Source organism: Rhinoraja longicauda, chromosome 8, assembly GCF_053455715.1.
Source record: "Rhinoraja longicauda isolate Sanriku21f chromosome 8, sRhiLon1.1, whole genome shotgun sequence".
In the NCBI taxonomy this organism is placed as follows: Eukaryota; Metazoa; Chordata; class Chondrichthyes; order Rajiformes; family Arhynchobatidae; genus Rhinoraja; species Rhinoraja longicauda.
In genome coordinates, this window is record NC_135960.1 from 11,268,073 (window position 1) to 11,283,991 (window position 15,919).

The 15,919-nt window shown below is 39.9% G+C and overlaps 1 protein-coding gene across 4 annotated transcripts in view; it reads left to right on the top strand.

Moving 5' to 3' along the window:
• The window catches only part of ptpn4a (protein tyrosine phosphatase non-receptor type 4a), a 150,661-nt gene that overhangs the window by 108,688 nt on the left and 26,054 nt on the right, over positions 1–15,919 (top strand). For all 4 annotated transcript variants that reach the window (XM_078403321.1, XM_078403325.1, XM_078403322.1 and 1 more), the window contains 5 exons: positions 656–790; positions 10,160–10,318; positions 11,340–11,499; positions 14,812–14,895; positions 15,491–15,547. In XM_078403321.1, the coding sequence (XP_078259447.1) occupies positions 656–790; positions 10,160–10,318; positions 11,340–11,499; positions 14,812–14,895; positions 15,491–15,547 (595 nt within the window). The remainder of the gene's footprint in view (positions 1–655; positions 791–10,159; positions 10,319–11,339; positions 11,500–14,811; positions 14,896–15,490; positions 15,548–15,919) is intronic.

Sequence of the window (15,919 nt, forward strand, 5' to 3'; positions counted from 1 at the left end):
ACATTTGAATTCTGGTTGTATCAGAAGTGGTATTGATTGTGTTTAGTTTGAGGCTTGGCAATATAATGTATTGGTTGAGTTGTAGATGTGTTGGTAACTGCCATTCAGTATTTGTAGTGTGTGGAAATTGATTATTTTCCTGTTTTAAGTTGGGCTGTGGTGGTTTTTAACATTTGTACAGATGGTGGCTTGAAAGTTATAAAATAATTTTATAATGTTGTTTGATCTGCCCTGGATTATAATGTGACTTGGGATTTGGTGACTGATACTTATTGAGAATCTATTGGAATTTATCGGAAATTTTCAGGCCTTTGAAGAGGGAAATTCCTTGACGTTATTGTTAGAAATTAAACCCACATCTTTTAGAACTGAAGTTAGAAAAGCCCGCTGGACTTCAGTAGAATGGAATTTGAAAATTCTTTGTGCAAGTTGCAAGCTCAATTTATGAACAAATTGGCGTGATAGCAAACATCCAAGTAAATGCATTTGGCTCTTGTCATGTATCAGCTATGATCTAAAGTAATGGCTCAACTGGCTCGAGGGGCTAAATGTCATTTGTTTTCAATTGTCCATCCAATTACATTCATAACCCTTCTGCTTGAAATCTAATTGTGAAGCATTTTAAAATGTTCTATTTTCCTTTTCATCGGTTCAGGTCACCCAGTAAACCGTTAACAAGGAAGATGATGAGTGGGCTGGACTGGGAATCGGTCAGCAGAAATTCCCTGTCAGAAGACCGACTTGAAACGCAAAGTCTCCCTTCTCGTTCCCCACCTGGAACACCAAATCAGTGAGTAGCAAATGCAAGCTTTTACTTAAATGGCTGGGTAATAAAGTTTGATGGCATTATTTCTATTGCAAATATTTTCTACCTCTGGTTATATGCTGTTCTTTCTGTGTGTACATCACCATAAAATGCACTCTATCTTAACACAGTTATAGAGTCATGGAGTGATACAGTGTGGAAACAGGTCCTTCGGCCCAACATGTCCCAGCTACACTAGTCCCACCTGCCTGCGTTTGGTCCATATCCCTCCAAATCTGTCCTATCCATGTACCTGTCTAACAGTCTCAAACGTTGAGATAGTCCAAGCCTCAACTACCTCCTCTGGCAGCTTGTTCCATACATCCACCACCCTTTGTGTGAAAAGGTTTCCCCTCGCATTCCTATGAAACCTTTTCCTATTCACCTTAAACCTATGTCCTCTCGTCAACTTAGTTGAGTTAACTTTGAACACTTAATTTTCAGCACATTATAGCATGCAACAAAGAAGTGCATAAAAATGTTGAAGCTATTGGTTCATCTGCACAGATTTTGAATTGTTCTACATTGTTTTGAAAAGACTTCCCAATTTAATTTGTGTTTTTAATGAACTACTAATAAACACAATATCTTAAGCAAATGATTCATTTGGCATTGGGATGGATATGGCAAATAAAGGACCATGAACTCGGTTGATCAACTGTTTATTATGCCTCTGTTTAATTGATGATCTCATTCAGAATCATTAAAAAATCGAGTAAGATATCAGAACAGGAACTGTGCTGTTCTCTAAATTCTTCCTAAGGTTGTTCAACAATGATCATGGAGGTCAGGAGAAAGGGTCTTTAGTTACTCTTGTAAATAACCTGCAAGTTATAAATTAGAGGAAAAAATTGCTAGCTCCCCCGTGGTGAGGTAAGAGATTAATAGATTATTTTTCCTATACTCCCATTAAAATTAATGTTGTAGTTTCTACAAACTTCATTTTATAGACAGAATACATTTTAATTTTCAAGCGGAATGTAAATCCTTCAGCATAACAGATTATCCTAGTATATGCATGGCGCAGGGGTTATCCTGATTTTTTTAATCATTTGTAGTCATGGTACCTTCTGCAGCATAAAGTGTAAAGTATAGGCCCAATTGTATTGTAAGTAATGTAGCAGCCAATTTGTGTACAGTTGTTAACAGGAGTATCACCACCAAGAACTTGTTTTGTTTGCTTTTTCACTCGGCCATCAATGGTTCCGTTTTGGGATAGTGACAGGAAGTGTGAGCTTACGTGTGTAGTTTGCTGAACTTTTCAAATTTTCTGATTAGGCCTATTAAATATCATTCAAACGTGTGCACAGAAATCAGTTGCAACACTTATTTTACTGAAATAAAATATTAAAAGTAAGTTTAAAGTAGATAAGTGTGAGGCATTGCATTTTGAAAATTCAAACCATGCAGGACTTCACAGAATGAAAGGGCCCTGGGGGTGTTGCAGAGCAGAGAGATCTAGGAGTGCAGGGACATAATTATCTGAAAGTAGTGTCATGGGTAGACATTGGTTAAGAAGATTCTTGTAGATTGGGCTTCATCAGACATGGTATTGAGTATGGAAGTTGGGACGTTATGTTACAGTTGTGAGGATGTTGGTGATGTCACATTTGGAGTATTGTGTCAGTTTTGCTAATGAACTGTCTGAGAACTAGATTGTGGATAATTTCATCCCATTTACTTGTCTCAACTTCATGATTACTTAAATTCCTTCCATAAGCTAAGCCAGTGCTTCTTAGACCTTTTCAGTGTCATTCACCTTTTAGTCTTTGTCACAAAATTTCATTCACCCTCTACTAAATTTTCTTATGTATCTTGGTAATTTTCGTCTTATTCCTTTATTCGTCCCACACCGGGAAAATTTACAGTGTTATAGCAGCAAAGTGGATAGCAAGAGAGCAAGAGATCAGTTGTACAGGGCATTGGTGAGACCACACCTGGTGTATTGCGTACAGTTTTGGTCTCCTAATCTGAGGAAAGACATTCTTGCCATAGAGGGAGTACAGAGAAGGTTCACCAGATTGATTCCTGGGATGGCAGGACTTTCATATGAAGAAAGACTGGATAGACTCGGCTTGTACTCGCTGGAATTTAGAAGATTGAGGGGGGATCTTATAGAAACTTACAAAATTCTTAAGGGGTTGGACAGGCTAGATGCAGGAAGATTGGGGAAGTCCAGAACAAGGGGTCATAGTTTAAGGATAAGGGGGAAGTCTTTTAGGACCGAGATGAGAACGTTTTTTTTCACAGAGAGTGGTGAATCTGTGGAATTCTCTGCCACAGGAGGTAGTTGAGGCCAGTTCATTGGCTATATTTAAGAGGGAGTTAGATGCGGCCCTTGTGGCTAAAGGGATCAGGGGGTATGGAGAGAAGGCAGGTACGGGATACTGTTGGATGATCAGCCATGATCATATTGAATGGCGGTGCAGGCTCGAAGGGCCGAATGGCCTACTCCTGCACCTATTTTCTATGTTTCTATTATAAATAAAAGTAAAGACAAGGATAAATTGTCATCAGTTTTCTGTGTGTTCTTAGCTGTTATTGTTGACTTGTCTGCTGGGAGCAGTGCTGGTTGTGCCGTCTCACAGCAGCGGGAAGGAAGGACCTCCTATATCTCTCCTTCACGCACTTGGGGTGAAGGAGTCTGTCACTGAAGGAGCTACTCAGTGCAGTGACAGTGTCCTGCATGGGGTGGGAGTCGTTGTCCAGCAGCGATGTTGACTTTGCCATCATCCTCCTCTCTCCCACCACCTGCACTGAGTCGAGGGGGCAACCCAGGACAGAGCTGTCCTTCCCGACTAGCTTGTCGAGTCTCTTCCCTTCCGCCGCTGAGATGCTGCTGCTCCAGCAGATCACTCCATAGAAAATGGCTGATGCAATCACCGTGTTGTAGAAGGTCCTTAGGAGTAGAAGACACTCTCCTGTTGTGTATAATTTTATATATCATTTATTTATTTTGTCACATGAGTAAAAAACATAAATCAACTCATTTCTTATGTGTTTATTTTATTCAACTTTTTTAACATCCTAAAAATATGTAAAGAAAACAAGGAGTGAAAAAAAAGAAGTTTAATTACCATTGGAGTTGGAAAATCATTCTATTAGAATGATAAAAAACCATTCCAACGTCTAAACAGCCTCATCCTACCCTTTTGGGCTTTGATTACTTGGAAAAGTAATATTTTCTTGGAAAACTAGCACAAAAAACCATGGAGTATGTGATTTAATATATTAGTGTCCAACTAATATAACTTTCTATAACTCTCCCTGACGAAAGCTCACAATACCACCAAATATCAACGTGCCATATTTGGTACACTTCTCTCCAGAAGCTGGCTCTTCCAAATCCAGATATATTTTAAACGTTGTGCATGTGTACTGACATGTATATGTCTCATGCATGCTCAAAACATCATCACAACATTGTCTGTTGCTCAGTTCTGAATAGCTGGCAACCTCCCAACTAGGAGTGACAAAAAAATTAAGAACAGAAAAATTATTCAAATTTTTCTAGTTTACATAAATTAAAGTTAGTAAACAACTGTCTTAGAACTTAGAATTAGATTCTTAAAAACAGTGTTTTCTTATTGTGTATGCTTACCACAAATAAATGACAAGCAGTATACTTCTACACTTATCATCAATGACTAGGATGTTCCTGTACTCCTGTGACAAGCTTCTCAAACCGAGGTTCAATTTCCTTCTCCAAAGCAACCGGCATTACCGAATCAACATACAATTAACAAGTGAATTGCATTTTTTGGAATTCAATTCTACCAAGGTCGAAAATCCTTGTTCAGACAGGAAAGTTGTTGTCATCATTACTAGTGGTTGAAGGGGCAATTAGACAATAGACAATAGATGCAGGAGTAGGCCATTCGGCCCTTCGAACCAGCACCACCATTCAATGTGATCATGGCTGATCATTCTCAATCAGTACCCCGTTCCTGCCTTCTCCCCATACCCCCTGACTCCGCTTTCCTTAAGAGCTCTATCTAGCTCTCTCTTGAATACATTCAGAGAATTGGCCTCCACTGCCTTCTGAGGCAGTGAATTCCACAGATTTACAACTCTCTGACTGAAAAGGTTTTTCCTCATCTCCGTTCTAAATGGCCTACCCCTTATTTTTAAACTGTGGCCCCTGTTTCTGGACTCCCCCAACATTGGTAACATGTTTCCTGCCTCTAACGTGTCCAACCCCTTAATAATCTTATATGTTTTGATAAGATCCCCTCTCATTCTTCTAAATTCCAGTGTATACAAGCCTAGCCGCTCCAGACTTTGCACTACTTTATCCACTGCTTGCTTTCCACCATGTAGTAGATTGGCAGCGATTTTAAAACACTTTCTCAGCCTCTGTGAATGGCTTTTTTTTTCGTTCATGAGCACGTGCTACTTGAAGAGAGGCAATAAGAAGAGTTTTTTTAATCGCAGTGTCATTCTTTACCATCGACTGGAAGAAATTCTGCTGCTTCCACAAATACTCACAAGTGAATTATACTCAAGTCTGGCTCATCCCAGTCCATATATGTAAGCCTAGTATTATCTCACGACAACCCACTGGTGTCCAAAAATAATACAGCAGGATACAAAATAATATAATAATATGCTAAGATAGTTAATAAATACAAAATGGCTCCTACACACCAGCCCCTAATTGTTCTAAGTATATAATGAAACAATTACTAATAAACATTAAAAGGTGCCATGAAAACTTCATACTTAATCAAAAAAAGCATGCACTATATATTGGCATCTAATCTACTGTAGTGATTCTTCAATCTTCAAGACCACCAGTCTTTGTTGTACAGGTATCAGCTTCCAGGAGCAGACATATCTTCGTTATCGGTCTCTCCAGGATGTTGCCCTTAGTGTGAAGTTGAACTGCGCACACAAACCCTTGTACATCTGGTATGGTCGCCAATATTCTGACCATTAGACAGGATCTTCTTCAATCTTCTTCTCTTCCAGCTTAAGCAGCCTGGTGTCAGTCCTCTTGATGCTTCATCTGCAGGATTTTCCTTTGTGCCAACATAACTCCATTGTGATACGTCAATAACATCCCTTACAAAAGAGATTCTGTTTGCTACAAATGTTTGAAGGGTTTGATTTCGTTGTTGATGTACTTAAGCACTGTTGTGCTATTGGTCCAGAAAATGGATTTGTCCAGTTGAAGCTGTAATTCTTTTCGCAGCGTTGTGTCAACTCTGGATTTTCACATTATGAAGTCGTGATTGTATTGCTTGACCAGAAGCTCCTCTTGGTTTGCAATGGATATTCGATTGACAGCAGCGGCAGGGCAGCCATTCCCATCCCGGTCATGGTCTCTTCTCAGGAGACCATTGATGACCCATCCCAGAAGGGTTTTCACAGCGTACGGTCCATCTCCTTGACTATTGACCAGCTCCCAAGGTTCCAATACCTTTGAAGCATCTGCCCCGATTACTTGGTCAGTGCAAGAGTCAATTTTGGGAATCTTGACATCCTTCAAGTAAGGCCATTGCTTCAGGTCTTCTTGTCTGGGAATGTTTAACTGAGAAACATTGTTGGTCTTGTGTGTAAACACATCAGATAGTTGAATAAAATCATCTTTATCCAGACTAGATATTTCCAAACCTGAGATAAGACAACTGGTCACAGGCTTCACTTGATTCATGGTACGCAAGAGAATTTCAATCCTTGGTCCTGAAACTTTCAGCCTTCTCATCAAGCCTTCAGTGCAGAAGGTAGATGAACTTCCATGATCCAAAAATGCATATGTTTGCAACACTGTACTCCCCTTGTGGCTCTTGTACTGGTACAATGGGGAAGATGGAGGTTTCATCACCGGCCCCAATATGGTCACACGTCTGAGATGGAAGAGCAGCATCAACCGCAATTGGCTTTTCATTCTGTTCTGTTTTCTTTTCTTTGTCCTTTTGTTCTCTGTGAAGTATTTCAGGATGATCTTCTTGCACCTGTGATTCTATAGGTTCTGTAGTAGTTGCCAAACTGCTTTTGGCTGTTTGCATCTTTTCTCTTGCCTTCGCAAAGATAGGGCCTTTGGCAGTTCCTCTTTTCAAATAAGAGTTCATTTCATCAGCTACTGTCGAGCTGTATCTTGATTTCCTAGCCTCAAGTACATTGAGTTGTATCTTGGTTGCTGTCATTGCAGCAACTAGTTCCAATCGTTCCAATCGTCTTCTCAGCTGTTCCTTCTGGCTCTTCCAATCTTCCTCCATTTCCAATTGTCTTCTCTTCTGCTCTTCCATTTCCGATTCCTGTGCCTCAATCTCATGCCTGTCTTCCATGAAGGCTGCCTGTTCTGCAAGAACAGCCAGGTCTGCCTTAGCCTTCATATGAGCAGAGTGCGTCCAAGATGCACGAGATGTGGCTTGTTTATATCTTGAGTTTTTCTGTTTTTCCTCTTCAATCTCACGCTGTCCTTTCAGGGTAGCGAGATATAAGAGAACTTAGATGTTGAACCAAATGAAGAAAAACCATTTTCCCTTTGGGAATCCATTCTGATGTTGCCACCTGCTGGCTGAACATCAGATTTACGTACAAGCATACTTGTACGTCAATATCCCTTGATGTGTTGATGCAAAATGATATCTTCAAAGAAATTCCAAACAAAACTGATAGCAAGCTTGCACAAGGTCACTTCTTTGTTTCTAGCATTTCCAACAACTTTCAGTCGTAGCTTTCTTGCACAACTTCTGAAAAACAGCTTTCCAATAAAGCTTAATGCTACACTTTGGCTTTCGAAGTTTTCCTTTCTCCGTAGTCAGATTAACACAGAAAATGACATCGGTCTGTTATCCTTTGTTCCAATCCTTTGTTCCATGCAGTCGATACACAAGCTCCAGTCTCCTTCCTAGAGCCAATTATAACTTTAAATGACTCTTTAGAGACTAGTTACCTTATCTTCTCTCACCAAGGATAGCTCTTGATCTATTCACTCTGGCTGAAGAAGTTTTTACAATAGCACTCCGGCTAAGATAAGTTCTTACAATATAGCGGCAACCTCGTCCTTCCCAATAAAGTCCTTACGCTTACCATTGACGAAGGAGGGGAGCGATATTTCATGACGCAAATAACAACAACAGAGAGATCTTCAAGACGTTGCAGTTTAGTTAGTCGTTTATTGAAGTAACAATACAAACAGATTAGTATATCTCCCGTTGTTTACTTTGTTTGGTAAGAACTTAGTACCTCACCGTCACTCCTTCGTATCCTGTTACTGACTTACTGAAACCCCATGTTTAGTAGGCTTGACTTCTCTTGTGTGGCTTGCTAAAATCCTATGTCTTTGCAGCCCCTGGTGTATCTTGTATGGCCTGCTAAACCCCAAGGACTAACAGGCTCTTGGTGTCACTGAAGCATTATGTCAGTGCTGGGTGAATGATACTCATAATTCTGGCCCCTCCCATGGCTCCTCCCAGTCCATATACGTAAGCCTAGTATTATCTCACGACAACCCCCTGGAGTCCAAAAATAATACAATAATTTGCTAAGATAGCTAATAAACACAAAATGGTTCCTACACTGGGGATATACTACTGCCGGACCCTGACGTGAGAGGACGCTGGCGTTGTTTATTCGCCGCTTTTCCGTTAGGATAGTTTGTCTGTTTGTTTTTATGTTATGATTGTCTTTGTAAAGCGCTTTGAGCACACGATAAGGCGCTATATAAAATAAATGATTATTATTATTATTATTATTATATAAAAAGCACTATACACCGAAGAGCCAAAACATTATAACCACCTGCCTAATACACGGTCCTGCGTGTGCCGCCAAAACAGCGCCGATCTGCCGACGCATGGAGTCTACAAGACCCCTGAACATGTCCTGTGGTATCTGGCACCAAAACATTAGCAGCAGATCCTTCAAGTCCTGTAAGTTGCAGGGCGGATTCGCCGTGGATCGAACATGTTGATCCAGCACATCCCACAGATGCTCAATTGGATTGAGATCTGGAGAATCTGGAGGCCAGGGCAACACCGTGAACACTGCATGTTCCTCAAACCATTCCCGAACAATGTGTACAGTGTGGCAGGGTGCATTATCTTGCTGAAAGAGACCACTGCCATCAGGGAATACCATTGCCATGAAGGGGTGTACCTGGTCTGCAATGATGTTTAGGTAGGTGACACGTGTCAAATTGACATCTACGTGAATGGCCAGACTCGGGGTTGCCCAGAGCATCACACTCCCTTCACCGGCTTGTTTAGGTAGGTGCATCCTGGTGCCATCACTGCCCTCGTGCATTGATGAGCCTTGGGTGCCCAACACCCTGTCGTCGGTTTGTGGTTTGTCCCTCCTCGGACCACTGTCGGTTGGTACTCGCCACTGCTGACCGGGAGCACCCCACAAGCCTTGTCGTTTCAGAGATGCTCTGACCCAATCGTCTGGCCATAACAATTTGGCCATTGTCAAAGTCGCTCAGGTCTTTACTCCTGCCCATTTCTCCTGCATCCAACACATCAACTTCAAGAACTGACTGTTCGCTTGCTGCCTAATATATTCCCCCCTTGACCGGTGCCATTGTAATAAGATATTCAATGTTATTCACTTCACCTGTCAGTGGTCATAATGTTTTGGCTCATCGGTGTATATGTTCAGTATGCCAATCTTCAACCTACCTTATTGCAGACCTTAGATGTTTTCTCTTTATAACACATTGTACTGTAACATATTCTGCACTCCGGTAATTTTCTCTGCGCTACTTTTTTTTGGTTTGACTCGTGTGTAGTATGATTTGATTTTTCTGGATAGCATGCAAACAAAAGCTTTTCAATGCATCTCCATCTGTTCCCCATGATAGGAGAGACGGGAATAGATAGGATGATTGTAGTCGTCTTACCCAGAGTAGAGGGGGAATCAAAAACAGGAGGACACGGGTTTTAGGTGAGACAGACAAGATTTAATGCAAAGCTGAGGGGCAACTCTTCACCCAGAGGGTGGTGGTTATATGAAACGAGCTGCCAAGGGATGTCATTCAGGTAGATAAAGAACACTTGGACAGGTACAGGATACGAAAGGTTTATAGGGACATGGGCCAAACGCAGGCAAATTGTATTAGCTTATATTGTGCATCTTGGTCGGCATGGACGTGTGGAACAACGGGCCTATTTCCATGCTGTATGACTTTATGACATGGGTCAATAAACCAATATGTAATGTTGAGGTTTTGGAGGAGGTTAGGGTAGCAGAGAGGGGTTTTATCCAGTGTTTAAAATGGTTACATAATTGTCATTGAGAATTAGTGAAAATATGTTGTGATAGCTAATTTGGTGATTGTGTATCTAATTTACTGTTTTTCTCCTTTGTATCTGTAACTAAAACTGCCAATAAATCTTTGGACCAAAGTCGGAGCGCAACATTCACTCAGGAAGGAAGTCGTTTGAGACCTTCATCTGTAGGGCACTTGGTTGACCACGTAGTGCACGTTTCATCAAGTGAAGTCTTTGCTAACCACAAATCTCCTTCCTCCACACAAGCAAACAGTATTATTCTGGAATCATCTCCGTAAGTTCCTTATCTGTTATTTGAGATACCTATTCAGGAGATTTAGCTTTATCTTGACCATTCGAGTTATTAGTTGGAGTCTTTATTGTGGTCAGTAAGAGTTAAAACGGGAGGTTGATTTAAAAAAAATCTTCATTCATTTTGTCTCTTAAATTACCTTGTCTCATGCTAACAGTAATTTCATGTTAAATCTTTATAACATAGAGGTAGAATTCTCCATATAGCTACATTTGAATTGTCGCTAAATTGGAATGGGAGACGTTTTAAATTGAAGCTACTTTTCTTGCAGTTTGTTCAGGATTTAAATTGCAGTTTGTGTAAGATAATGAGATGTTTGAGATAAGTTTCGTTAAATTCAATTGAATTAGTTTCACTTAGTGGTGGCTGTACTTTTACTGAGGTGAAATGTCTGCTTTATATCTTGAACAAGTATCACTCTAATTTGATTTATCGTGTATAGAAACCAGTTTTGATTAGAATTGGCACATCCATACCCAATCAATTGGACTGATTTTTATACTTGGGGCCCTGGATGCAATTTGTTAATACGATAAATTGTTGACTTAGTTGACGTGATTTCTTACAATAATGATAGAGTAAATTCTCAGCATCTTATTTGGAGGTGAAACCCATCCATAGCCAAATCATTTGTGGAAGAGACTCAATCTTCAGAATGCTGCTTTGCTTTTCCACCACTGATGAAAGGAAACTGCTGGAGACATGCTGTGGAAGAGTCTGCATCTTTGGCCAGAAGAGTGTTATTAGTCCTTGTTATCCCTCCTTCTGTGCTGAATGACCCGAGGAGTCTTTATGACATTGTAATTTTGTTTCAGAATTTTTGTTATTGTAGTTTGTCTTTAATATTCATGCTCTAAATGGAGAATGCAACCAATAAATCTCTCCTTGTCAAGTATCTATCCCAATAGAGCAATGAAATAAATTTTGCTCAACTCAACTTAACTATGCTAACAAAGAGGCATCTATTTTAAATTGCAGCGTACTAAAACTAACTTTCTCCTAGTTGTCAGGAAACGGCTGGAGAAGGGCAGCCACCTGCATTGCCACCTAAACAAAAGAAAAATACAGCAGTCCTGTCGCATCAGGCTAACACTTGCCAGCAGGAACTGGGCACCCACTACCACGACTTCTTGGATGTTCCACTCGCTTCAGAAAAATCTACAGTAAGTAATGTTTGAATACAGCATTTTACAAACTCTCAACATACAACATGAATGCAGACCATTTGGCCCATCCAAAGAAATCTAGTTTGTACCATTCTCTTGCCCCTCTCCTATTGTCACACGTTGAATTTCCTTAGATTCCTATCTCGCTCTCTTGAATTCTGCAATTGTTTCTGTCTTCACTATTACCCCTAGCAGTACATTCAGAACTACTTGCTATACTTTATTAAATGTTTTTCTCATTTTTGATTTTTTGCTAATCACTTCAATTCTGTATCCTTGGATTCGACCCTTCTTCAAATAGTTTCCCTCTACTGTCTGTAATGCTCTCTATCAAGACCACTCAAAATCTCTGTGCTGAACTTGATACCAAGGCCATAACTTATCTACCCAAATCCCTCCGTTCCCTGCATATCCATATGCCTATCCAAAAGTCTTAAATGCCATTAACGTATCTGCTTCAGCCACCACCCCGACATCCTCTTTTAAACTTTGCCCCTCACCGTTAAAGCTATGCCCTCTAGTATTTTTCCGTCCTGGGAAAAAAATCTGTGTACCCTATTTATGCTTCTCGTAATTTTATATACTTCTGTCAGGTCTCCCCGCAACCTCCACCATTCCCTTTTATTATTCAAGAATTTAAATTGAAAAGAAAAGTCAGAACAAACCTGACAGCATGCAGTAACTTGTGCATGAAAGAATGAAAGGTGTCGATGTTCAGAGTATCCATTTGTCCGTGTACATGAATCGTATTAACATGAATGTAAAGCAAGGAGTTGGGAAGTCAATAGCTTATTTGCGCTTGCAAGAACAAAAGTTTTTGTGCCTTTAGTAGACAGGACCTGGAATATTTTCTACTGATTGAGGAAGGATATTCTTGCTATTGAGGGCGTGCAGCGTAGGTTCACTAGGTTAATTCCCGGAATGGCGGGACTGTCGTATGTTGAAAGGCTGGAGCAATTAGGCTTGTATACACTGGAATTTAGAAGGATGAGGGGGGATCTTATTGAAACATATAAGATAATTAGGGGATTGGACACAGTAGAGGCAGGAAACATGTTCCCAATGTTGGGGGAGTCCAGAACAAGAGGCCACAGTTTAAGAATAAGGGGTAGGCCATTTAGAACGGAGATGAGGAAGAACTTTTTCAGTCAGAGAGTGGTGAAGGTGTGGAATTCTCTGCCTCAGAAGGCAGTGGAGGCCAGTTCGTTGGATGCTTTCAAGAGAGAGCTGGATAGAGCTCTTAAGGATAGCGGAGTGAGGGGGTATGGGGAGAAGGCAGGAACGGGGTACTGATTGAGAGTGATCAGCCATGATCGCATTGAATGGCGGTGCTGGCTCGAAGGGCTGAATGGCCTACTCCTGCACCTATTGTCTATTGTCTATTGTCTATTCCCTTAAGTAGCAGGAATGCAATACAGTTCAACAGATTGATTACTAGGGAAGGGCCACAAGCCTATGCTCTCGAGGGTGTTATTAATATGAAAGGTGATCTTATGAAACAAAATTCTGACATGTCGTGGACAGTTTAGGTACGGGGATGATTTCCACTTGCTGGGTTATCTGAAACCACGTGTCTCACTCAAAATAATGGATCGGCCATTCAGGACAGAGTTATGAAGAACACTCATGAACTAAAAATGCAGTGTATCTGTGGGAATTTTCTAAAGAGGCCCATTGGTCGCAGAATATATATTTAAGAGATTAAGAGATTTGTAACTATTAAGGGAATCAAGGAAATGGGGTTAGCACGCACAGAGAGAAGTACTGAAGTAAAGTATCCGTCCAGATCTCACTGAATAGTGGAGCAAGCACAAATCGCTAAATAGCCTATTCCTGGTTTGATTTCATATCGTCTCGTTCTTTTTAACTTGTAGATTTATGAACGCGGGCACTGTTGAGCAGTTTTAAAAGGGGTTTATTAAGAATGAGTGTTTACACTTGAGAAACTTGTTTCTGTAGCATTTTATTCTGCAGACAATCTAGAGGTAATATCAACTGACTTATTTGAGGCTAGAGAATATTCAAATTAAAATTACTTCTGATCAGAATATATCAAATTTTATCTCTCAAACCCATGGACATGGACTTTCGGCTTCAATGTGGCTGCATCCTGTGGATAAAATGCTATGTTCAGCTATTTAAAGAGAAGGCAAATGGAAGAAAAATGCCAAACATGCAAAGATCCGAGCCTCTTGTTACCAAGGAAAGATTGATTCAGTTTCCAAATTAACTATGGATTGCATCAATGAGGAAGCACCCATAGAGACTTGAAAATAAATGGTGTAGATCACAGATTCCCTGAAAGAAGCCAAAACATATCTTTTGAATGATTCTCAAATCCAGTGAATCGTTTTTTTATATCAAGTCATTTGACATCCTTGTCGAGAAGTTATTTATATTTTAAATCATATTGTTCAGTAGGTATACATCTATATCTGAAGAGAGTGCTGGAGTAGCCCACTGGATCAGGCAGCATCTTAGGAGAACATCTATGCAAATAAGAATTGCATTATTTCTGTTCCCAGTGCATCTGACAATTTAAACACTTGTGGATAGACACAAAATGCTGGAGTAACTCAGCAGGTCAGGCAGCATATCTGGTGAGAAGGATTAGGTGACATTTCTTCCTTCGCACATGGGACCCTTCTTTCTCGGCGCATGTCTGTTGCATTTTGTTATCTGATCTTTTGTTTAAAATGGAATAAATAGCTGTAGATGACGTTACCACAGAAGTCAGGAGGTGACTCAAAGTAAATAGGAAAATCATACCTAGTTACTTCAATTTGTCCTTTTTGTAAAAGCCTGTATATTTGAAAAAGGAAACAGGGAAGAGGTTTATGTGTAGGAAAAAACTGCAATGCTGGTTTAAATTGAAGATAGGCATAAAATGCTGGAGTAACTCAGCGAGACAGGCAGCATCTCTGGAGGGAAGGAATGGGCGTCTCGACCCAAAACGTCACCCATTCCTTCTCTCCAGAGATGCTGCCTGTCCCACAGAGTTACTCCAGCATTTTGTGGAAAGAGGAAAGAGTTCTATCTAGGAAAGAGTTTTGGGGTTTTTTCACAGAAAAGGAGATGGGGAATCTTGATTCTCAAATGGCACTTTTTACTTTAGACCTGATTTTGTCCATTGGATCTTCAGTAATGAACATTCGGCCATTACTTCTTAACCTTGTAATGTTTCAGAAAAATGTCTTATGTTTAGAAATAACATGTAAATGTAATAACATGTAACATGTAATGACATTAAAAATGTATTATTCATTAATCCTTTGTCTAATCCTTTGCTTAACGCCTCTTTTTTTCCAGCCGAATGGTATTGTTCCTCACGACAATCTAGTTCTAATAAGAATGAAAGCAGATGAGAATGGGAGATTTGGTTTCAATGTTAAGGTAGGACACTTTGTATTTGCAAACAATGTGATCCGCCTATTATGAAATCATTTTTCGTTTGGAATTATTTGTAGGAATTGGTGTAGAAGGAAATATTTTTCAGCGACAAAAAGGCTTTTCACTGTACCTTGGTACATATGACAACTATAAACTAAACTGAAACTACATTACTCAAAGCTAATTGAAGGATGGTTAAATAAAGGTTTACTGAGCCTCGTGATGATGAGCATTAACTAGAATTGGGTAATTCTGAAAAAGTAGATTATAGGCTTTTTTGAGTTGACTAGTATAAAAGGAGAGTTGTGGAAGTTATTGATTTTAAGCAATGAGCAGCATTGTCCCATCTACAGTAGATCCATATTTGTAAAGTTTTCTCATCAGCTTGACTTGGACAACAGAAATTGAGATATAATATTTTGTTTTGGGTTAGGGTTATCTCAATAACAATCTATTACTGATCAGTGGAATCTTGTCAGTAGGCTCTGTTTAATTGCAGTGTTTTAATTGGCTATTAGCAATATGTCCTATTAAATTGTGCTAAATTGATCATGTTAAAAATGTATTATTCATTAATCCTTTGTCTCATTTCTCATAGGGAGGCATTGATCAGAAAATGCCGGTAATAGTATCGCGAGTGGCACCTGGAACACCCGTAAGTAATGCTGCATAAAGATTTATATGAGGTAATATTCGGTATGGGTGACACAGTAACATTCAGAGACCTTGACCGCTGATCAGAATATAACATTTTGATTCCACCACAGCAGTGGAGCAATTAAACTTAATTACTAAAAAATCTGGAATAAAAAATTATCAACATGGTCGGCAATGAAACTACTGCATTGTCATAAAACCCACTAACTTTCTTATTCAAGTAAGGAAATCTTCGCTCGGTCTAGGCCTGTTTAAGTATCCTGACCTTTTACAATGAGTCTTAATTGAGTATAGGTCAGCAATAATTGAGAGTAGACAAGTTGCTCTGGAAGATGTTTCTGTGGAAATTGTGGCATTTTCAGTACAGCTC